Here is a 25,122-nt window from a genome sequence, read left to right on the forward strand (position 1 = left end):
ATAAAAGAGTGAGCGGAAAATCAATCTCAGCCATAAAAAAAAAAAAACATTAACCATTTTTTTTGCTCTTTCACTGCTTGCTTTTTTAATCCACAGCACTTCAGAATACAAAGCAAGCACTTTGTTAAATACCTTTGTAAATCAGCTGCAGGACCAGGTTCAGTGAAGCTGCTTGGGCAATAAATCCAAACCCATTTGTCTATATATGTACACACCAACTCATCTAAGCTGCAGTGAAATGTACATTGTTGTGCTAATAACGCTTCATAACTGGCATTAATGATGATCCGTGCAGAGAGCGGTGGGGCTTCTTATCCAGTTCTACAAATCTGTCCTGTGCTCCTCCAACAGAGTCTGGTTGTCTGCAGCCACGTGGACAGCAGACAGGAAAATCCCACACCATGAAAACACTGTTCTCATCATCTACTTATTTACAGTTATTTTTTTATTTGCTTGAGAAAAATAAATAATGAAATTTGGCAAAGCCTGCCAAAGAAACCACAAAAGTGTCATGGCCGGGCTATACCCACATGTCCCCCAGAACCTTGAGAAGGATCCGGCGTGGGCGGAGGGGGGATTAGCTCGGCAGACGCGTGGACACGGACGCGGCGCTCAGCCGCTGAGGCAATTAGGCGGCAGATCCCTGGGAGGCCGGGCTGGAACATGCAGCATGGGGACACGCCACCGGCCTTGCCAGCCAGGATAACTTGGACGCCCAGCTCATCAGAGCTGACGAGAAGTTCTGCCAGCCGTAGTGGTGTCTTCCCCATGTACCCTGAGATCACAGCGGGTTTTCATACATGCACACACACCTAACCACAAACATTCACACGTTATTGCCTCTCGTTTTATTGCATTATTATTGTTACGTCCCTGGACATACGCTCCCACATGTTCTGTGTGTCTGGCCGTGTTTTTGTGTAGTGTAAGGGTGGTAGTAGCCTAGTGGGTAACACACTCGCCTATGAACCAGAAGAGCCAGGTTCAAATCCCACTTACTACCATTGTGTCCTGAGCAAGACACTTAACCCTAACCCTAACCCTACAGGGTGACTGTCCCTGTAACTACTGATTGTAAGTCGCTCTGGATAAGGGCGTCTGATAAATGCTGTAAATGTAAATGTCTCTTTTAGGTTGACTTTGTGGGAGGAGTTGAATCCTACAAGCTCCGCCTATTGGTCACCACCACCTATATAAAGAGACTTCGGATGGTGCTCGGGAGGTCCCCACGGTCTGCTAGGCCCTTACTCTTTCAGGAGGTCCCCAGGGTCCATGGAGATCTGCATTTCCGTTGGGGATCTCATTCGTGTGTCTTGTTGCTTTGTGTGATAGACCCCTTTGTTGTTAGCTTGTGTTAGCCTGTTAGCTTTATGTGCCCTTTTTGTTAACTTTTGTGCTTTTTTGAGTTACACCCGCTGGACCACCCCTTCCTTTAGGCACTACTGATGTTGGTTAGCTGTCCTGAGTCCACTGTTGTATTGAAACCTGTTAGCACTCTATAAATAAAAGCAATGTTTTGATGCTTTGTTTGGTTGTGTGTGTAGACCTCCTCCTCTCCACACCCTTGTCGCGTTTCTTAGACCCCAGACTTAGGAACTTGAGAATTATTTTTATGCAATATTTCTGTTTCCTGTGTCTCCCATCCGGTCGCTGATGATGTCACTTCCTCAATGTGCAATTGTTACATTAATTCGATTTCAGGATTTTTGTGATATGTAATCAGATGGCTTGGAGAAGATGACGAAGTGGTCTTTCTTTACACTTTCTTTACAATGAAGTGGAAAAGAAAACTGAATGTGTGGTCAAAAAACATGAAACAAATCAGAACTCCTTCCGGGTCTGGAATGAATGTAGAGAATTGTTGAGTCTATATGGTAACAATAATATAATATTAAAATAACCTTGTTTTAATTATGAAATGGGTTTGGTTTTGTCTATTCTGCTAGATACTTGTTCTATATTGATGTGGTTAAATAGGATTGCATTACTTAAAAAAGACTAAATTCAATTTTCATTGACTAAAACTATGCTGAAATTGTCATGTATAATCCTGACTAAACTAAGACTAAAACTTGACTATTAAAATGAGTCTGGACATGACTAAAAAACGACAGCTTGACACAAAGACTAGACTAAAACTAAAATTAAGACAGGCCGCCAATAACAACTACACTCGGGTGTCACACTTATTCAGATGCATCAACCACAAATATCATGTGAAAAAAAACTATAGACCTGGGTGAGCACTGTAGTCTGTAGTCTTCTATGCTCTTTTATTTTCATGCTTTATGTTTCCTTTACATTCCGTGAGAAATGTAGAAACGGATCTTCATTGTAAATTAATGTCATTAGTAAACATGCACATCCCACTGAAGCTCAAACGACCATCAAACACAAGGCTTACATTCTCAGTTCTGGACTAAATCAATTCATGTCAGCGTAAACGACTTCATACAAAACAATTTTTTTTAATTCAGCAGTTGACAAAAAAAAAAATTCATAACCAAAAAATGTATACCGATAGGACCTTACAGCAGGTCCAGGTGTCCCCATGTGAAAGGGCAGACCGAGGATTTAATACCACTGATCCTTTTTTTAAATTTTATTTTAACGCTGCCTGACAAATACAAAGCCTCTTTAATGTCCCATCAGCCCCGCAGTTTCAAGAGTTCTTCAAAGGGTGCGGTGCCGGGGCGCATTTCACATTCAGGCCATAAGGGTGCTTCTGTGTGCCCCCCTAAATACCTTGAAATGTCCTCCAGAGCTCCCACTGATATCGCGTCCTCCTTTAGAGAAAAAAAAATCCTGCAATAAATTATGCTGATGCCCCTGCTCAGAATGAGGCAGGATATTAAAAAGCTGTTATGCTTCCCATTGCCATTGTCTGTAATGTAGCCCATGGACAGGAAGACATTATGATTCATAGTTGGAAAAAAAAGTCTGTCTCTCACACACACACACAATCATGGCTCATTGATCTTCAAGGCTTGGTGGAGATGGTGCGGATGGTAACCGCCTTTTCCCGTTTCATCCTATAGCAGATGCGCATGTCCTCCTGGATTCCCGTACTGGCGAGCATGTAAAGGACGGGGTCCACCATGCTGTTGAGGCTGCAGAGGGCCAGGGAGGCGGAGAAAATCCCGTGCAGCTTCTTCTCCGTGGCGCAGTAGGACTCCTCATCCATCAGCTTGTACAAGGAGCGCGTCAGCAGCAGGGCGTGATACGGCAGGAAGCAGATGGAGAAGATGACGATCACTCCCACAACCAGCCGCTTCAGTTTCTGCTTGCTGTGCTCATCTAGCCCCACGCTGGCTTTGGCCTTAGCCCAGATCTGGGTGTAGCATGGCACCAAGATCAGGAGGGGCAAGCAGAAGCCGAAGCCCACGCGCAGAAGGTTGAAGATGGCCTGCTGGGTGCTGATGGGGAAGGCCTCGTAACAGGTCCTGGTGACGCTGTTGAAGCCGTTATCTTTACCGTTCAGAAGAATAATGACATGCAGGGCCACCGTCACACTGAAGATGACCAGGCAAATAATCCAGGCGGTGCGCAAGCGACGGATGGATCTTGCATGGAGAGGGAAGCTGACTGAGACACAACGGTCCACCGAGATGCAGCACAGGAAGTAGATGCTGGAATACATGTTGGTGTAGTAGAAGAAGCCAGACAAGCTACAGGACCATGAGCTGATCAGCCACTGGTGGTTGTTACGATAATAATAAATCCACAAAGGCATCGTGCCAATGTAAAAAATGTCTGAGATGGACAGGCAGATGAGGTAGACGCCTAAGACATTCTTTCTTCGAATCTGCTGGACGATGGGAGCAAAGGTGAGCAGATTGAAAACGAGGCCGAAGATAAAGACCAGGATATATACGCTCATCAGTACGTTACTCATCTCACGGTTATCGTGTAGAGTGTCGGACGAATTCGCAGAGGAATTGGGACACATCTTTTTCTTTCCCACCTAAAAGCAAGGAGAAATGCAGATTAACGCTGGTCCTGTAGCCAATCACCTGAGAGCCTTTATTACACTGTCCAAATGAATTCAAAATGAAAAGAGAAATTAATAGTAATATTTGTGCAATAGGAACAATCAATATATTCCTGCCAATCTGACCAATAAGCATGCTCATTACATGCTAAATTAACATTCTAATTACATGCTCATGTACGGTATACAAAATGTAATCTTAATGTTTCAATTTACGCAGTTACACGTTACACAGCACAGTAAACTGAAGCAAGGACACAGACTTTTAAATTACAGAAATCATAATCCTATATATGTCATTATCATTAATATATATTAATGTAATTATACACACACACATTTTTCTGCATCACTATATTACATTTTCTTCTGACATCTTGTTCATGTGACAGCATAGGAAATAAAATATAGAGACTGTTCATTGTGTGCAAAAGGAACATGATCACATATCTGGAGATAACATAATGCTGGAAGCAAAATTTTAAAAATGTGCAAAAAAAAAAAAAAAAAAAAAAAAAAAAGTGTTATTCATAAACTGCCTGAAGCATCAACATTCAATTTCAAAATGCATGCACCATGTTTAGTTTTTCTGGTTTGTGTAGTGCCATGGAAATAATACTCTCCTTACCTGCTAATAATTTTGTTCTACACTGAATATGCAGAAGAAAATGCAATGCAAGCCATGGCACTTGTCTACTAATGTGTTTGTTATTCCTTGGAAGTTTCTGGAATGCCCTCTCTAATATGTGAGGTCATCGCTGGGGAAAATATATACATTTTGTTGACTCGGTTGCACCATAAGGTGTGATTCATGCTGCAGGAGCTGCATTGATCATTATGATTGGTGCTATTCTCATTGGGACTATGGCTTGGCCCCATCTGTATGAATTCCCATTGTTTTTTTGTTTTTTAAGTGAAATGTTTCATTTGGTTTGTTTGATTGATCCAGACAAACTCAATTTGTTTAGTTCAATTCAGACTGTGGCTGGAATACAGAAGGTCCAGGAAATTGATCTGTCAGCTCGCACCCTGGGGATTATCGTGAAATGAGTCCCGGCTTTGATTGGGATTTCAGTGTATTGCATTGTTTTGCATCGTAATGCTCTTAAATTGAATCAGGAGTTTGATCATCACCTGGGAAACGCGTTTAAATTCATCCCCAGCAGTGAGAGAGGACCCAGGCAGCGGAGCAGAGTGAAGGGACGTCCAATCCAAGTCAAAAGTTTGCATGCACCTACTCATTTATGGATCTTGCATCTTTTACTCGATAGAACAAATCTGAAGACACAGGACCATGAAATTACACGTGTTTCATCATTTGTGTTGCTAGCAGGAAGTTGCTTTTCACACCTGTTTTTTTTTCCCTGTTTTTATGCCTTCAGATTATCATTTAACCACTTGGCCAGTGAACGATTTTGTGGTTTTAAGCGTGGGTGGAACACAAAACTGTAGAGAAGCAGTTTCTATCCATCCAAGCTTTGAGGGTCTGGAATCACCCAGTTGGGACTCTACTGCAACGGCCATGCTGGATAGGACCTTGTTGTTCAATTATGAACAAAACTATTTTAACAAAGAGAGGTTCCATGCACTGCAGGTGGTGTATTTCTGGAGCACTGCTTCAGTTTTGTTGATAACCATTAAACAAACACCCATCTACCGAACACAAATCGATAAAACGTTTCACGTTTATTACATACTTCACTGCTGCAACGTCATGTGACAAGCTGCTGCCCTACATTGTGTTGCTAAACAGCCGAACCAGACTTTTTTTGTCTCGTCACAATAATACATCTGGGGTATTTGTTTATTGCGACCATGCTGTCATCTCTATGCATGTTTTTTTTTATTATTATTATTTCTATACTTCATGGTGCTAACTAGCCAACTATTTTTGTACATCCATCCTAAGCTGTGTAACACCGAAATTCAGGTACACGTACCTAATATGAACAGCTTGGGTTCCATCTAACCCAGATTATCAGGATTGTGTTGTTATTGTTGACACTGTCCCAGAACACACGTTCACACAGGGCACGGCAGGTAAGTGGTTATTAATGATGGTGGCAACCTGAATGTTTTACATCATCTGGAAAGCAGCACCTAAACTTCATTTACTTCCTGATGATATCTAATTCTCAAGCACCTTTCCCACTGGGTTCTTTTTTGTGACATTTCAAGACAATACACACAAAAAAACATGAACGATTTCATCATCTTCTTGACTTTTTGTTGAAGATCGTTGTGGTAATGTGGTACTGATCCTACTACTGTAGAGCCGCTCCCATCGGTCACTGAACATTTAAACTGGACAAGTTTACATCAATTTTAATTTTTGTTCATTCCCAAAGTGTTCCACCCTCAAGTGAAAGTCAACTCAACAAATAAAAAGGTCATGCAGTTCAAGAACATTGATAAATCCAAACTTAGGTTAATGTTCAAATTGTTAATAGCTGGACATGGCTGTACTACTTTTTACCAGAGAACGGTGTTGCTACACGATTTGGACTGCGCATGCGCAAAATACCATTACCAATAAGAATCGGGTCACCACACAAGAAACCATAGAACCGCCTTCCGGTTGTACTAAAATGTTTTCACTCACTCGAACATGTGTAAAGCTTCACTAATGCTATTATGGGGGCAGTGGTGGCCTAGCGGTTAAGGAAGTGGCCCCATAATCAGAAGGTTGCCAATGAGGTGACAATGAGCAAAGCACCGTCCCCACACACTGCTCCCCATGCACCTTTCCACTGCTCACCAAGGGTGATGGTTAAATGCAGAGGACACATTATGTTGTGTCACCATGAGCTGTGCTGTGTATCACAATCACTTCACTTTCATTGTGTTACTTAACCCTGAGTGTCTCATGGGACTTGCAAGTTGTTGTTGACCATAATCTCCTGCTGTGAGTCTTTGCCATAAAAAAAGTCAGGGTCTCAAACTGAAATGAATCTTAAGAGGTCACGGTGTAACATAAATCAGCAAAATGTATTTGTAGTTGAGAAAGGTGCTCAAGATATTTGACAAAAGGGTACAAAGGCAATACCTGCATGATTTACTTATAGTGTCTGACATTGACCTTTCCCCTTTTGTCCTTTGTGATTTTCCTCTTTTTGTCCTTTACCTTTTTGTCCCTCGACTTCACTGATCTGATGTTCATTTTGCAAAAGCATGATCATTACACCACTGCAGTGGTATGAAGCAAAACACATGGCCTTAGAAGGTTTGACGCAAATGTGCAACCGTTGCCATCCTGACGCTTCTGTACCTCCTCATTTCCTGTTTTGGCCATGTCGCCGCCCCGTGCATTCAGTCCCGTCGTCTTGGTGACACGACACGTTTCTAAATCACATGATTACGTCATCTAGGAGATTAACTAACAGTTAATAGTCTCAACCTCATCCGTATCAGGCAGCCTGAAAATGTCATGTGCACCAAACAAAGGTACATCCGCCAATTAGGAAATTATTCTTAACCGCTCAGTTTCAGTTTTTCTGGTATTTCAGCCAGCGATCTGCTCAGTCTGTTGCACAGCATGTCTTTCTTCATTCGCCCATGCCGACATCTTCTGTGGTTTGTGAGAGAACACGTGAACTGTGGCCGGCAGCCAGCTTCAAGTTCTGCCTGTTTCCACTGCACATTAATTCCATGCCAGTCTCAATAACATGGATATGCCATTTTTACTTTCAAAAATCAATGTCTGGGTCATCAAGTTAATTTGTTTGTAGTATTAAATTTAATTCCAATAAAAAATAAATTGCACATATTTACAGCATATTTTTTGACATGATTTGACAGAAATTTGACATGATAACAATAATAAAAATCTTCCATGGTAGCAACGGACTGACTGAGCTGTGGGAACCCCATTTAGAAATGGACTCACCTGTTAAAGCAGCGTGGGTCTCCTTCACCCTGCCTGCCTCCCTCAGGAGCAGCTCCTGAGAGGGTTCCTGGGCAGAAGGTGGTCAAATGAGACCCTTCAGGGTAGACTTGTTCTCATCCAGGGTTTGAGCACATCTAATAGCAAAAGTCGGAACATTGTGGGCCCTCTTCGTGGTTCTCAGAATCGTAGCCGTTAAGAGAGGAAATGTTGCATTTGGAGCATCTGAATCAACTGTAATTCCGTCTGATGCGGTTTTCAACAGACCCGGCAGCAGAGGGGGGTGGCTGTGGTAGTCAGACGTCTGCTTTGACTTCCTGTTTGGACTTTTTTTTTTTTTTAAGAGTAAAATAACATTTTTGTTCCTTCAGAACATCTGGTCGGGTGTTACTACGTGCAGCACACCAAGTAGCATAGGAAATATCCCTTTCTTTTACTGAGAATTACAAAATTCTATGCACAGAATGACGAATGTATTGCTGTGATCTGAATAAATCACCTGTATGCCTGGGGGAGTTTGGGGAAAGTCCTGCTCTAAGGACAGGCACAGATTTGGTGACATGCAGTCTCTGTGGTTTTTCCTCTACCTCACAGGGGAAAATGAATCTTCAGTCCCCTAAACGGGTTACCCGAAGGCCTTCACCACTGCCGTGCGTGTTGAGCAGGGCCAGACTCAATGACAGAGACACTTGGGTGAGAAAATGTCTTGGGATTAAAGTGCGCATTTTGTAACGGCTGCGTTGCGGTTCGAGTCTTGCGACAATGTAGGGGAACTAAAACAACCATCAGCATCTTATATCTACGCAACATCTTAATTTCTCAATTTAACTGACAACTCATTGATGCCATGACAACAGCTGTAATTCAGATTGTAAATCAGATATTTACTAAGCAGGTATAATCATACAGACCCTATACATAACATGTACTTTTACTAATACATTTACAAAACAAGCTTCACTGCAACATGTTCATCCAAAACTACTTCTCGATAACATGCAACATAATGCCATGCTATGTTCATACTGTAGTTAGTAACAAGTTTTATATTAATAATATTGCTCTCCTTTGAGGAGGGGTTTAACTACTGAGTTAAGTTAGGAGGAATACCTGGACCATTTCACCCTAGAATAGGAAAAAGATGTCCATCCCAGTCAAGTAAAAGAAACCTGGACCGCGCCTTTCACTGCTATACAAAGTAAGTTCAACTATCGCGGTCTTAATATTCTCCACAAACTCCTGCTGGAGACCGTCAGTGGGCATTATTATTTAAACCAAATGTTGTGTTCGGGTTTTTGATCTAAAAGAGAAGGATTTCAGAATAAATCTGTGGACTTGGAAAAACATACACATCAGCACAAGAGTGTGCGCACAGAGTACGTCTTCAGACTGGAAATATCAGAGCACAGAGGGGGCAGAGTGTTTCTGAAAAAGCCTTTTCCAGTCAGAATGGAAGTGTTCATTCATCATGGAAGGATCATTTCTCCACCCAGCATCTCTCTGCATCTTCAGTTCCCTGGTTACGTCACTCTCACCAAAGTACAGGGGAAGTACATTAGACAGAGAGAGAGAGAGGAAACGAAACTGAGCTTCTCCCAAAGTTGGGTCTTTTTTATGCCCTCCCCTGAATGAATGACTTGTGGAGGATTCCCATCAGTTTCTATAGCTGACAAAGCTACAGCAGACTGGCAGGGTTGGATGCAGGAGGTCATGGGCAGAGATGCTGTGTTATATTAATTAGCAAGCGAATCCACCTCGGAGTCCTGACACCCACTCACACAACGGCATTTTATTTTCTGTCTCCTCATCCTCAGAGGATGCTGACGCGCTCGGTCAGGCCCTGCAGGTCGGCGTCCTCCCTCCCTTCCTCGTCGTCATCGGACGCTCGCGTCGGCGCCACCAGGTGAGCCGGGTAGGGGAGGTTGTGCTGATGGGCGAAGTTCTGCCAGCGGCCGTCGTCGCTCTCGTGGGTGATGTAGCGCTCGCGGAGCTTGGTCTCCAGCTCCCGCAGGTCCAGCCATGTCTGGTAGTCCTGATGAGCAGAGCAGAGGGAGGTTCAATAATAGCGGTTCCATATCTGAAGCCAGTGATTTTAAATGGACCATGTTAATATATACGAACATATAACTCACATACTGGTTATACTAACATATAACTATAAATAGGCATCTCAATGATTCTGTGTGATGCTGCCCCCACTCAGCTGTAACTTCTTTTTAATTAGATAAGAGGCTTCACAACACTGGAATTGGATGTACTTATTGAACATGCACTCATTATGTTGTGTAGTATATACAAATTTTTAATGATCTTATATTTCATCATTCTTTAATGTCTGTGCCTTTATATGATTGAGGAGTCTCTCTCATGCTTGGGCCCTGTTTACGCAATGAAATTTCCACCACCCCCCCAGACCGCAGCGTGATGAAATCTGTCATGCGAGGAAAAAACCCTGCCAGACGAACAGCTCTTATCTGAGTATCTGTAACCCCACTTCGATTAAATGTACATGATCCCTCACCTAAAATCCTTCTGCTGAAATGCTAGAGAGTGAAGTACAAGCACGCGGGGTTTTTATCCTGCGGGGAAAAGAAAAGCTTCTATGCTGTGGAGTGAAGCCGGGTACCTGCAGGTATGTGTGACTGAGGCTCTTATCCACACTGTACCTCTTCCTCATCTTCACCTGCAGCAGGTTGTTGATGAGGTCGATAGCTACAGAGAGCATCAAGAAATGAATCATTCATGGAAGCAAACATCAGAAACGCTGATTCCTTTATGCTCAGTCAAAACTATGCACATAATTTACATTTAGGGCATTTAGCAGACGCCCTCATCCCACAGTTACAGGGACAGTCCCCCTGGAGACACTTAGGGTTAAGTGACACAATGAAAGTAAAAGTGAAGTGATTGTCATTGTGATACACAGCACAGCACACAGTGCAACCATCACCCTGAGTGAGCAGTGGGCAGCCATGACAGGCGTCCGGGGAGCAGTGTGTGGGGACGGTGTTTTGCTCAGTGGCACCTTGGCTGATCAGGATTCGAACCGGCAACCTTCTGATTATGGGGGCGCTTCCTTAACCGCTAGGCCACTACTGCTCCTGCTCAATGGTTGTAAGTGGGGTTTGAACCTGTGAATTTGTGGTCTTTTCTTCTATAGGTGGGTGTTTTTTTTTTACCACCAATTCAGGCCTGCATGCTAGCATCTTAGATGATGCTGAAGTTGTACTTTTTTCCTTTTGTGGCTGTATTTTTGTAGTAGCAGTTTAATTGTTTCAGTCGCTGATTCACCTACACCACACCAGAGCTTTGGCCCCATCCTCAGATTGATTGGTTGGTTGATTGATTATATATTACAAAAATAGATATTGCTGGAAGAGATGCAGTAAAAATCTGTACTGCTGTGAAAAAAGCAGGGTGTTTTTTTTTTGATCACCACACAATCAGTGATGGGCTTTCCTGGATCAGAAATTGAAAATCCAGTCCATGTCCAATCAACTAGCTGAGGCTTTTGTCATGGACACGCTGCTCTACTTCTTGGCTAAATCCGAATTCTGGTCTGGATTAGCAGTTTTTGATCCAAAAAAAATTACATTTTGGAGGAACAGCATATATTTTCTTTTTGGTGGTTTTCGTTTTTCATGTAGCACCTTCAGGGGAGATCTGCTTCCAGGGGTTGGGTGGATACATGAAGGCAGCGTTGTGGATCTGGTCGTTAATGTCTTCATCCTCATTGAATGGGAAGGTGCCACTCAGGCTGACATACATGATGACCCCCACCGACCACATGTCCAGGGAGCGGTTGTAGCCCTGGTTAAGTAAAACCTCAGGGGCCAGGTATGCTGGTGTGCCCACCACGGAGCGCCGGAAAGACTTTTCCCCGATGATCCGAGCAAAGCCAAAGTCACAGAGCTTCACCTGTGAAAAAGAGGAGAAAGGACGTGACCCAGTGAACAGAGGGAACAATTTACTTTAATTTGATTGTTGTTCTCAGTGATAATGGTGATTTGGTGGGAACTGACTGAGCGGTAATAATCTGTACCTGAGGGAAGGGTTCTGCTGAGGCGAGAAGCACATTCTCAGGCTTCAGGTCACAGTGCACAATGTTCTTAAAGTGCAGGTGCCTCAGAGCAGCCAGGATCTGAGAGAGAAACATTTACCAGTTAAAACCATTAAATAGCCAACAGTCAGCCATGAAAAATGCAACATCACACACACACACACACACACACACACAGACCTGTGTGATAAGGAACTTGGTCAGTCTCTCTGGCAGCCTGCCCTTCTCACTGGATAGAATCATTTCCAGCATGTCGCCATGGAGCTTCTCCATGACAACAAACACCTTCTCCGGAGTCTCAAACATGCATTCAAGGTTTACGATGCCCAAGTGTCGAAGACTCTGCAGAGATGAGAGAGAGGGGCTCACTAAGACCTTTCACAGGCCACTCGAGACAACACAGACAACCACCTGATATCACAATAAAAAATAAATAAGACATTTAATATTATTTTAATATATATATTTTTTTATCAAAACAGAAATAAAAACTGTAGAATTGTGTGGTATAAGCATCATGCCAAGTCCTGACATGTGTTTTAAGGTGGGACGCTGTGCATGTCACGTGGGATGAAGGGCAGCACGACTGAAGCCTCTAAAACCCAGACAGTTGTGATGCAGGCAGAAGGTGTCAGAAGATAAATGGAGGTCGAGGGTATGAAGATGTGAAGGAGATCAAAAATATTTTGACTGCAAGGTCATGGACTGCCTTTAAATATAGAATAAGGGTCTTCAAATTAATAATAGAGATAAATGAAATACATAATATATAATATTATACTAAATATATAATATATAATGCTTTATATTGCTTTTGACATTATAGCCCAGGGTACCAAATCTACTACTTGATTTCCAGTCAGAGCATGTACTCAACCATCACAGATATCACATTCAATCCTGATTTAAATTCTGTGCAACTCAGCATCACAACATAACATTATCACTTCCCTGTCTGTACGTTAGCCGTATTTCAAGGCTGTGAAAAGGCAGTCACTGTAGACCATTTCAGGCAGGACTGGCCAGGCCCCCTGCTGTCATGTGATTCATTCATGCTGCACCTCAGCCAGGGAGCAAGTGAACGTCTATTTGCAGCGATTTTGTTCACTCTGGTCATGTTAGAAAACACAGCACTTCAAACTGAGAGCACCAGCCCTGAAGGGAAGTGTGGTGCATGGTGTCGTGTTTTGAAGCTGCTGCAGGGTCTGGAATACAGGGAGGTCAATAGGAAAAACAACCCAGAAATATCAAGACCTCAGCCCCATGAAGACACTTTGATAGCTTTCCCAAGGAAGAAAAATAAAAACGTCCACGTGGAATTGTGTTTACATCACTGAGCTCTTTGACCTTGTAGAGCATCTGATGTGAAAATAGGAATAAAAATTAATTACAAACATAATAAATAAAAAGATTGGATGTATATGTATAGTTTGCTTGAATTTACCATATGAATTTAAATTAGATTAAATATGCAATATCGGCTGTGGCTTGCTGGCAGCCTGTGTATCTGCACTGACTCGCTGTCGCCCCCTGCGGGTGCTCACCTGCAGGATGGCCACTTCGTTCCTCAACTGGCTCTCCTGCTTGGTTGGGAAACGCAGCTTGTCAATCACCTTCACAGCCACGTCTCTGCCAGTCTTTCTGTGCTTGCCTGGGTAAAGGTATACACATTTTACACTTGCATTAAAATAGTAACACATGTATGTGAACTGCAATTAACTGCATTTCAGCATTTTGGTGCATTCACCGTGAATTATGCACCTAGTGGGCATGTCACAATGCTGAAATTTCAAACTAAGGATGGAACCTAAGGATGGAACTTGATACCCGATACTATTTTTAATACAACAGGGGGAGAAAATACAAACACAGAAACTTTTAAATACATTTTAAAAAAATAAATAAATAAATAAAAAGTCAGGAGACACACAAACACATAAAACCGTTACATAAACAAATTAATAAATAAATAAAAAAATTGACAAATGGATAACAAATTAACAAATACATAAATGAAAGAAATGTATTTTTAATGTTTTTGTGACAAACTAAAAGTGAAGCACTCCTCGCTTCTATATATTCTGAAATTATATGCGAGTTCAGCAATTACAGCTTTTATCGGGCCTGAAAAGTAAACCCAAAAAGGAACGGCATTTGAAAAACCTGGCTTTCTTTGCGCGAGCTACTAGAGCTATACTTTCACCAGCTATACTTCCAGGGCTATACTTCCAGGAGGCGCTCTGGGTTCTGTACGGAGCTATTAGCAATCTGAAGAACGTACACCCCTACATGACCATTCGTCGTCGCTGGAGAATTCAACCATGCGAATGCGAGTCAGTTCTCCCTACCAGATGCGCTGAATGACTTCTCTGCACGATTCGACAAACAGAAGAACGTGACTGCGAGGAAAACCAACCCTCCTTCTACTAATCAGAGTTAACTCCCGAAAGGCCGCTGGACCAGATAACATCCCTGGAAGATGCTCAGTGTCGTGTCTCAATGACTACGTCCCATTGCACTTACACCAAATTGCTTTGAGAGGCTGAATAACATATGAAGACCCAGCTGCCCTCCACCCACTGCAATTCGCCTATCGTCATCGATGCCATCACCACCACCCGGCATCTGACCCTCATCCACCTGGACAATATGGACACATACGCACTAATGCTGTTCATAGACTTCAGTTCAACATTCTACACCATCATTCTTTAGCACCTGGTCAAGAAGCAAAGGTACTGCAAGACTGTGCAACAGCTTCATTCCACTATGTACTGTCTAACGTGTATGTAGCTGAAATGACAATAAAGCTCAACTTCAACTTCCTCACCATTTTTGCATCTCTCTTGCAATAATTGAAACAAATCACCTGATGACGGTGGCCGAGAATTGCAAATCAAATTAACATTTTATTAAAAAAATAGCATTTAAAAAAAAAAGAAAAAAGAATCAATGAATAACATTTCATAAGTAAGATTTTGTCATCTGGTGTGTTACAAAATTGTGTTTGACATATAACGTGTTCATGTTACAGACAAGAGCGTGTCTTCCCACCCCCACCTCATAGGAAAGTTATACTTTGCAAAGTTATACAAGGAGGCTGTTGGTGGGTTACAGCTACCCCCACCACACAGGAAAGACACCTGGATATTTGCAGTTCTAGACAAAACTATACAAGATGCCTCTGTGTATGGACCTGCACTGTCTATAGTTTTATTCAAATAAGCAGGTTAATGGATGTTCATCTTTCGTATTAAATCCTCGTCTTTATTGTGTATTGTATGTAATGTGTAGTTCATTGTCTGTACACAATATATTGTGCCTGTTGTTTTGGATACACACGTAAATATAAATGTGTGAGTGGTAATGCTACAGGTTTTTTTTGTGGTGTTTGTATTACCTTGTTCTGCTTAAAGTAGGGGTATAGTTCAAGTTTATTTCGAATGAAAAAAATACCTATATGCAGATTACAATTTGATCATAAAAAAACGCTTCTCTATCAATTTATTTGTGCCTCAGAAGTAAATACATGTTTGAAATTTGAAACAAACCAAGAAAAAAAAAAACTCCTTTCAAATTTGCCGGTTTATGGTCCTTTAATTCTGTATGCCACTTTATCCCTGATAGATGTTCATTTAAAAGGAGCACTAACACTCCCAAGAGGGCGGCTCTATTGATGCATTCGCTCCCATAGACGGCCCTATTCAACACAACATCAAATGTATGTATCTATGGGGAATGGGCTGCTCACTGCAATGCCTGTTGAAAAATAAACCGGCAGATACAAAACTGGAATTTAAGTATCGATACCAGTTTGAATTGGTATCGAAATCAAGACTCAATTTTAGTATCAAACCTGGCTAGTACTACTTCAAAGGATCAGGAAAAAGTGCTGTCAAACATGAAAGTGTTGGTCTTTGTTTATGGATCTATGCATAATTATAAATGTTAGGACATTTTGCACATACTCACCTCCATACACAACCCCAAACTGCCCAGAGCCTAGCACCTCATCAGCAAAGATCTGGTACACGGTCCCAATATCCTACAAGAAACATCCGCAACAAGACCTTAACCATCAAGTGAGTGTGCCAGTAATCTTTTCAACTAATCTTCAACATATCATAAAAAATGTAATCATCACCAGACTTGCGTACTGATCTATGCTACAATTTAACCCAAATAATATCGGTAAGTTACTGAATATCTGAACTCATCTCCTTAAAATTGTTTCACTTTATCACTATGTATATGGTCATTATATAATGTGACGAGGTGCTGTCTGAATGACGTTGCTTAGCAACAACACCAGCAGCTGGATTACAGATTGAGCTCTTTTATTGCAGAAGCTAAATCTCAGTGAAATTTCAGGACTATAAATAGATACTAATGGGTAACAGTGGCTTAATTGCAATAATACACTTGGGGTTGCGTTATAATGTAGCACACCAATCACAATTTCTCACACACCCCCCTGCATAATATTTCTTAATTATACGGCTAAACGGAGTCCTAGCTGTACCACTTTGCCCTCTGAAAGCTGCCAGTAAATAGCATTTAAACTGCCCAAGAACCTGCATATGAAATCATTCTCAAGACTAAAAATGAATGTGATAACATCAGATATTATACTCACCACATTCTCCTGGATCTGACTGTTGGACACAGAGATGCTGACTGATGCTTGTCCTGCAAATAGGACGTAACATGACACAATGATTAAGCAATTACACAGTTCTGCACTCATGTCAGGAAATTAACACAGCGTGGATTAATAGAAACTAGGATTCATTTATTTAATATATTATTTAAAGCTTAATTAATCATTTTATTGGTCTTACCTCTATATTTGACCTTGTTTCAATATTTTAAATTGATTTTAATTAACATTTTAATTTTGGAGTTTTAAACTCCACTCGTGCTCAGGGTCAGTGTATGTAAACATCTGACCAGATCTTCATGTGCATCATGCTTTTTAACACACACCTAGTTAGCCAGTTAAAGATGGTGGTGCTAGTAGCCTATTGGGTGAGACACTTGCCTATAAACCAGAAGACCACAAAGTCCCAGGTTTAAACCTTACTTCGTACCATTGTGTCCCTGAGGATGACACTTAACCTATAGTGTCTCCAGGCGGACTGTCCCTGTAACTACTGATTCAATAAAATAGGACTTCATCTCCTCAGCTTACTGTGTGGGGTTTGTCCCTCCACAAGGGGGGCATCCTGGAAGATGACTGGCATTAGAGCTTGGCGAATAGCGCTCTCCCAGGCTTTGGCGACCTCTTGCCCGACCCCACTATTGGGTGCCACACAGCTGGGGGAGGCAGGACTGGTTTGATTGGCCATGTTGGATGACAGAGAGCTGGAGGGGTGGGGGTCCTCGCCCACAAAATAGATCATGGTCCCCGTCACAATCTCAAAGCAGTGGGGGCTGGTGCCTGTCGGAACCAGCGTGAAGTCGCCTGCTGGACGCAACTCCAGGATCTCTGAGAGAGGGATCTCCTGTAAGGAGAGAGGAAGAGTCGATGATGTTTTATGAATAGATACAGATACAGGCTGTAAGCCAGCACTGATTTAGAATGCTGGACTACTCTCAACACAGCAGGGACACTGACGGGGAGTGGGCTGCTGGTGTTGCGTTGACAGCCCAGTGTCACTTCTGGGTAAAGAGGGGTTCACTTCACTCAGTCACTCTACACATACCAAAGCGAGTGACACTTTTGATACTTCAAGAGAATCAGGACGATCACACTTAGCATAAAAAGCAAAAAGACAACTGCACCCTGAATTACGTTTCTGAAAAGAACACTTAACAGATGAAGAAACTGTTTGAAAAACACAGATTCCCTTCAACTGTGATGAATGAAGGATGTCAAGCAGCAGGGAGAGGGATCAACAGCAAGAAGTCATTCTGAAAGCACTTTTGATGCTTTTGCAAGTTGTCATATCTTCTTAGCAGCGAGAGAGGACTGCTGCAGTTAATCATTTGAGCAGGGGTGAGTGTGAGTGTGTTTGTGTGTCACCAGTGTATCTTGCTGTGGTCCAAATCTCATTTTAAAGACAGCAATCACAAATTTTGTAAAAGTGGCTCCTCGCTGGGAAATACTTATTTACAAAAGATAGAAATTTCATTTTAGGAAAAATAAAAGAGAGAAATATTTGCTTAGCTGAGTGCAGTCTAGAGATTTTATTACCCTGGCCTCCCCTCAAAGATAGAAAGCTGTGTGCACGTGTTTTTACCTTGTAGTATTTGTTGGTGGTGTCATTCTGGAAAAGGATGATGCACTTGCAGTCCAGGCGCCAGTAGTGACGTTTCCTCTGTGGGGTTGGGGGGAGGTAGAGGTCAGGGGTCAAGGGTCAACAAACGAGCACTCTCAAAGACTGGCGTGTCCCAGAGGCAGAGGAAAAGAATATGAGGCTGGAGGCATTTGGAAAAGAGAAGGGAGGAGAAGAGAGGACAGAAACCGAAAAGAAGCAAGATCAGTCAGGAAAAGAGGAGAAAACTACTAATTAATGGCTGAAAAAAGCATTAGAAATTGGGACACTAAAAAAATATTAGTGACAATGTCACTGTCAAGAGAATTTAGGGTTGTACAACACAGGCCATCTATTCTCTAGAGGCAGACAGAGCAAGTGTTTGTATTAAATGCCAACTAGCACTTTAAATTAAAACAGAAATGGCACTCCACCCGGAATTGGGTTTCAAATGCCAGTATACAAAAGGCGTCATGACACTAACAACTCTGCTATGCGGCTAAAGAGCAACATGTTCGCGAGCTGCCCAGAATGGTGAAATCTGGGACTGTACCAGGGTATCCTTGTTACTGTAGTGCACCATCCATCCTTCTTTGAGGGCAGTACTGGAGCGCCGGGTGGTCTGTCGGACGGACTGCACCACCCTCATCAGGGGTATATACACACTGAACAGACAGAGTGAGAGGTGATTAACAGTTATTTCATCTTTTTGTATTATGGTAACATAATACAATAAACAAACCATAATAAACAACCCTGTAAAGTGGAGTGAGTGCGTTTCCGTGCAGTTCAGTGGAGCTATCATTATTTTGTCACATCCTGGTTTAACTTGGCCAATACAATCTGACTACAGTCCTCGTCCCAGTACCCATGCAGAGGAGATTGCTTTACTTGGGTGTGTTATTTTTATTTAATACAACTTCAGTCAAATCTGACTTCATTTCTGGATGAGTAGTTGTTTAGTTTCACAAAACTATATATTTACTGAAAAGATTTACTATAAATATACATATATAACTATATATTTTTTTCTCAAACGTTTTATTGTATATAATCAATAAAATGCTGTAAATGCCAGAACACCATTTTTGTGTAAAAAAATACACTAGCGCAATCAGGTGTGTAGGAAGCCCATGACATGTCAAATGTTTAATTGCCTCAAAAAAACAACAACTGGCCAGACATCCCTCAAAAAGTGGTTGAGTAATATCAAGTATTTGGAAGGCGGGTGATCAACATTACCAAATGATTAAAAATGCTATTACTTTGCTGGCAAATTAAATTTATAAAGAAACTCAACAAATTATTAATGCAAGATAATTCATATATTTATTCATCTGAATGATGTGATTATATTGGGGGGGTTATATTGGCTGGATCTGACTTTTGCAGGGGTCATGACCGCCCTAACCCCACCTCAAATTACTCTTCTCTATATATAAAACAAAGATGCAAATACAAACAGCTGTGTACACGCGTGTGAGGGTGTGCGTGTCTTTAACTGACTTCTGATCTCCACTTGTTCCGCCCTCATTGCTCTCCGGGCAGAAGGAACCGGGGATACTGCAGGCCTCGTCTGAGTCGTCCATCAGAGAGGATTTGTCCGAGTCAGAGTACTCACTGCTGTAGTCCATTGGCACGTCGGCTTCCACGCTGGGGCTCCGCATGTCTGCACGAAGGATACGGCATGTAGGAAAATAGACCTTCGGCTCCACAGACAGTACAGTAACATCCAACATCCATTAACCACAGGGCCAAATTATCCTACCTATTGTGTCTCCTAAGCAGTCGTTGGGAACCTTGTAGGCACAGCGTTTGTGGCAGTTGAACTTACAGTCTAAAATGGGAAAAACAAAGCATTATTAAATAATGATTGAAGCCTTCAAAGTGCAAAAATAAAACACTGAACACTCAAGGCAACGAGTGTAGAACATACTCACTGACCTGTGAGTATACAACATTTATTTCTTATTTAGCCCAAAATCCCATGCAGTATGTCTCAATGGGCTTAATGTGTGTACACAACACACATCCCAAACATACTGGGGGAAATCCCTGTGTATTTGTTTTCTCTTCCCACTAAAAGTCCTTTTTTCCCTAACTTTTCTCCCAGAGTAAGATGGTGGTATTTCAGGAAATGTAATTTTTCTAACCAATTCTACTATTTTTGCAAGGGGTGGCAATAATAGATGAACACAAATACATGTTTATTTACCTTATGAACTGCTCTCAGTTCTAAAGAAAACGGCAAAAGGCTGAGAGACTAATTTAGCTTGGTCACCAGTCACTTTATGACAGGTTCTACCTGCTGTAGGGAATGAGCTGTGAGGGGAAAAAAAGCTATGAAGTCTGTTAGTTCTTATTTAAAGCTGTCAGAAAGGATGACAACATTGATTAATGTGAATTCAATTTTGAGCAGGGATGCCAGGATGTCAAAATCCATTAAGAAGGAGTTGGACTGTCCCTGTAACTACTGATTGTAATTCGCTCTGGATAAGAGTGTCTGATAAATGCCATAAATGTAAATGAGTTACTGCAATGTCAAGTCTGCCCCCGATCCTGCATGACTCTTTTCCGTTGAATGCTACTGACATATATACATGTTATCATATTTATAATAAGTTTGATGTTTCTGCTTAACTGAGGTCCAGATCTAAGCCGGAGTTTTGGGACACCGGATGTGCTGCTGAAAGATCAACACTAATTGCAAAATCAGACCCACGTTTTTAATATAAACACACAAATCCCAACCCTCCCAGACTGACCTTTGCACTGCAATCCCTGACGGAAGAGCCCTCGCAGCAGACGTTTGCAGTACTGGCACACCGTGGGCCGGGTGTAGGAGTGCACGGCAAATGTGTGCGGCACTTTCACCTTGCTCATCAGCATCTTGTCTAAATGCACAGGCCGGCCCGTGTAGAACCGACGCGTCTCACTGGGAGTCCGTGGCTGTGAGGAGTGTCAGAAAGGGCTTTATTTAATCCCGAATATCCACTGCTTTAGTGTTACTTTCTACACTGTGTGTGTATATGACTTTAAAATGAACTTCTGAACTTGATTTGACCAGGAGTGAGAACACATAGGTGGAGCTGTGGCACAGAATCCCTGGACACGTGTGATGTGATGGACATGGCATGTCCACAGCCAGGGTCCCTTGGCCCACTCTGATAGCCTTCACGAGTCATACCGCACCGTGGTTGGGGCTTTAGAGCCGTCGGTCCCAGCTGAATGTAAACAGACTCGTGACTAGAATTCTACTTCACTAAACTCCCTGGAAAGAATACCAGGGAGCGGAGAGCTGCAGCTGTAGGGTTTACAGGGCAAGAGGGAGGAGCATTCAACTCGGAGCACAGCCTACAACCAGACCTAGAACAATTTAACGCGGTCAGACTCATCTGCATCGTCTCTATGTGTCTGGCTGTGTGTGTGTGTGTGTGTGTGTGTGTGTGTGTGTGTGTATTGGAGAAGGTGGCATATGGTGACATGCAATCAGATAATTATGTTGCAGATGGTATTACAGCATTCAGTTAGATGGAAATGGAGGCTTGGCATGGTTTTGAATGTGTGAGTGTGTGTGTGTGTGTGTGTGTGTCTGTGTTTGATAAAGTATTATGTGTGTGCGCATGTGTGTTTGAGTGAATGTGCATTTGCGTCCTCTGTACCATCTGTGTGTGCGAGCGGATGAGGCTGGCGTCGTCGGCGGTGATGCTGGTGGAGGAGCTGCTGATGGAGTCTGTGGTGGACAGGCGCAGCGACTGGCTGCTGGTCAGAGACGTGGTGGACAGTCGACGCTTCCGTGCCCCGCTGCAGTTATTTGGGATACTGAATGCACAGCGCTTGTGGTAGTTCAGCCCACAGCCTGAAAGAGAGAGAGAGAGAGGTGGAATAGAATGAAGGGAATGAGAGAAATGACAAGAAGGCACATGAACTACTGTAGATAACAACCGGTCCTGGCACAAATACTGGCACACTGTTCAAAAAACATTCTGTCTTTCAAACCAAACACAGCAGAATGAATCTCACCATCACATTTCAGGCCTTGGCGCACCAGGCCAAACAGCATCTCCCCGCAGTGGTCACAGAACGCCGGGGCGCGGTACGAATGCACATTCAGGGCATGCGGCCGGATCTGGAAATCCTCAAAAGTGGCGGCCGCTAAAGGATGCACACACAATCACAACCGCAAAGCAGAATTAGTACAAGCCCCATATCAGTCCTGTATCCGTTCTGTTCTGCTTCCCGGTTTCCTTCACAAACACAACCAAACACTGTAGAATGATTCTTTCCACCTATGGATCTGAATGGCTGAACAAATGCAACATGCTGCAGGATACACGGCGTCCATTGAAAGTCTTTCTACAGCAACGCTTTACTTACTTCCCTTATGAGGACTGGGATAATCACCATGTACATAATTAGTAGACATTGGTACTATGGATCGTTGTGGTTTTCCACAGTTCTATTGTCCAAAAGGGGACACTTCAGTAAAATGGCCATCGCCGTGACCGTGTATGACACCTCGCCCGTGCTGATTCGGGATGGGCTCCGGCACCCGGAACCCTAGCGTGGATTAAGTGGCTCCTGAAAGTGAGTCAGTGAGTGTATTGCGAATGAGTGTTTTCTAATGAAACAGCATCTCCAAGATGACCAAACTGAACTGAACCTCATTATTCATCTTCATGCTAACATCTCAATGTGACTGAAATGATTTATTGTGGCTTAAAGTGCGTTCTGCAATTGAGTAAAATAATTATTAGGTTGCTTCATGCTGCCTAATGGGGCAGAGAGAGACCTGACAAAACAACAGAAACGGCAGTTGTGATCAGTCAAGAGATTTTTTTATCTCGGCCTTTCAGTAACACAGATGACACATGAAGATGTGGATGTGTAGCTGTGCAGCCTTCATTCACAAGCTTTAAAATATATAATATCATTATTTTTCTATATATTTAACTACAATCATGACAGACAAGACCGGTGGAGAGGGAGGAAAAACGAGAGAGAGAGAGAAGTTGGGGGAAGTCAACTATTTTTGTGACGGTCAATACACTAAGGATAAAAAAAAAAAATTGAGTAGAGAATATGCAAATTGACCACAATTGAGAAGAATTAAACAGGAAGTATGCACAAACTCCTTAGCTTCAAGTGGCATCATCTTCCAGAAACTGCAACCTTCCTGGATTCTGCAGCAGCATGGGGTGCAAATTGCACTGAATGACTGTCATTGTCAGAAAAGCAGAAAATCTGCCTCCTTTAAATGAAAACAACGCACGCATGTGACCTTTCTGATAGGAAGACAGATTGAAATCTAACTCTCAAAACATAAAAAAACAGATTCTGTGAATGTGACACTAAAGGAAATGTTGTAAAATAGCATTACTTGCAAACAATACCTATATATTTTTAAATATTTGAGTTTATTGTGACGTGACACCTCCAACTCTTGTCTGTGATTGGAGTCTAGGGAATAACAAAAATCTCATCTTGTCACCAGCTGTAAAATTATGCTGGTGGTTTGGACTTTTATTGGACTTTTTCACCATCCTGATTCCATAATAAAAATCTCCATAAACCATGTAAAATAAATATAAACTTTGGTTTGTAAACTTTTCGGTCTGATATTTAAAATGGATCGTAGGTACTTTTTTGTTGAGGGGTGGGAATTTAGTTCTCTCACCCCTCAATAAAGACCTGTAAAAAGGAGCTGAAGAAGCTAGACTGATTTGGGGCTACACAGCAGGAAATCTCCCTGGACAAGCAGCATATATTAAATATACTGTATATATTTTGCATGTGCATTTATGTATTATTTTTTACTGGGTACATATGTTGTATGTTTATATGTTACATTTGACTTTTTGCACTAGTTATTAATTTATTGTTGTAATATTGCAACAATCTTTTCCTTTATTGTGTACAGTGATAGTAAAGGCATTTCGAATTTGGAAGCTTCTGGATGTGATCATGATGCTTTATTATTACTCAGCTTAAAAATAAATTCATAAACAAATAAACAAAGGAAACAGCTCTGTTCTGGACCAGCAGGGGATCCCTTTTCTACTAAAAAACAGGCAAGTGCACATAAACACTTTGCCTTTGTAGCCACCGCACATCCTTTCTGAAATGTGTTTACAGTATCTGTCCTCCACTGGTGTCACTTTAGGGGCCGTGTTATGTAAAACACCCCACAGGGGTTGCACAGCGGAATGTGTTTCAGGTGCAAGTGTGTGAACAGCATAAAAGCTTTGTCAGGAAGGCCTGTCTGTTGCTCAGTGCACATGGAGATTACTGGTGCTTGACAATGGTCATACAGCACAGTCCGTCAGTCTTATTTCTTTATTTGTATATCTATACCACATAATGACAGGAGAAACAAACTGGAACCAAGGATCTGGGCCACAACGAGGACCTCAACAGGTTCTCTGCTACTTTGCTTCCACAGGTACAGTACAGGGCAAAGGTTTGGACACACCTTCTCATTCAATGTGTTTTCTTTATTTTCATGACCAGTAGATTCTCACTGAAGGCATCAAAACTATGAATGAACACATGTGGAGTTATGTACTTAACAAAAAGTGGAGACCCGACCTCCACAGTCACCGGACCTGAACCCAATCCAGATGGTTTGGGGTGAGCTGGACCAACAAGTGCTAAACACCTCTGGGAACTCCTTCAAGACTGTTGGAAAAGCATTTCAGGTGACGACCTCTTGAAGCTCATGGAGAGAATGCCAAGAGTGTGCAAAGCAGTAATCAGAGCAAAGAAACTAGAATATAAAACATGTTTTCAGTTAGTTTAACCTTTTTTTGTTAAGTACATAACTCCACATGTGTTCATTCATAGTTTTGATGCCTTCAGTGAGAATCTACAAACGTAATTTGGTCATGAAAATAAAGAAAACACATTGAATGGGAAGGTGTGTGCAAACTTT

The 25,122-nt window shown here is 42.2% G+C and overlaps 2 protein-coding genes across 3 annotated transcripts in view; both read right to left on the reverse strand.

Moving 5' to 3' along the window:
• Positions 1 to 2,264: 2,264 nt before the first annotated feature.
• gpr184 (G protein-coupled receptor 184) lies at positions 2,265 to 8,586 on the reverse strand. Of its 2 annotated transcripts, none has more exons than XM_028961902.1 (2): positions 7,878 to 8,586; positions 2,265 to 3,964 (listed from the first exon to the last, which is right to left on the reverse strand). In XM_028961902.1, the coding sequence occupies exon 2, from the start codon at positions 3,947 to 3,949 to the stop codon at positions 2,981 to 2,983; it is 969 nt and encodes a 322-aa protein (XP_028817735.1). In that variant the 5' UTR covers positions 3,950 to 3,964; positions 7,878 to 8,586; the 3' UTR covers positions 2,265 to 2,980. The 2 variants fall into 2 exon arrangements, with proteins under 2 accessions (XP_028817735.1, XP_028817737.1); XM_028961904.1 differs by lacking the exon at positions 7,878 to 8,586 and adding an exon at positions 5,126 to 5,171.
• A 151-nt stretch (positions 8,587 to 8,737) lies between these two features.
• The window catches only part of prkd2 (protein kinase D2), a 38,059-nt gene continuing 21,674 nt past the window's right edge, over positions 8,738 to 25,122 (reverse strand). The window contains exons 4-19 of the mRNA XM_028961901.1: positions 22,215 to 22,346; positions 21,854 to 22,050; positions 20,957 to 21,140; positions 19,960 to 20,028; positions 19,698 to 19,860; positions 18,745 to 18,856; positions 18,177 to 18,254; positions 17,126 to 17,438; positions 16,571 to 16,623; positions 15,907 to 15,979; positions 13,479 to 13,585; positions 12,115 to 12,276; positions 11,917 to 12,015; positions 11,525 to 11,792; positions 10,501 to 10,586; positions 8,738 to 9,906 (exon numbers count right to left, since the gene is read on the reverse strand). Of these exons, the coding sequence (XP_028817734.1) occupies positions 9,685 to 9,906; positions 10,501 to 10,586; positions 11,525 to 11,792; positions 11,917 to 12,015; positions 12,115 to 12,276; positions 13,479 to 13,585; positions 15,907 to 15,979; positions 16,571 to 16,623; positions 17,126 to 17,438; positions 18,177 to 18,254; positions 18,745 to 18,856; positions 19,698 to 19,860; positions 19,960 to 20,028; positions 20,957 to 21,140; positions 21,854 to 22,050; positions 22,215 to 22,346 (2,318 nt within the window). The 3' untranslated portion in view covers positions 8,738 to 9,684. The remainder of the gene's footprint in view (positions 9,907 to 10,500; positions 10,587 to 11,524; positions 11,793 to 11,916; positions 12,016 to 12,114; positions 12,277 to 13,478; positions 13,586 to 15,906; positions 15,980 to 16,570; positions 16,624 to 17,125; positions 17,439 to 18,176; positions 18,255 to 18,744; positions 18,857 to 19,697; positions 19,861 to 19,959; positions 20,029 to 20,956; positions 21,141 to 21,853; positions 22,051 to 22,214; positions 22,347 to 25,122) is intronic.

The sequence above is a fragment of the Denticeps clupeoides genome, chromosome 19 (assembly GCF_900700375.1).
Source record: "Denticeps clupeoides chromosome 19, fDenClu1.1, whole genome shotgun sequence".
Lineage (NCBI taxonomy): Eukaryota > Metazoa > Chordata > Actinopteri > Clupeiformes > Denticipitidae > Denticeps > Denticeps clupeoides.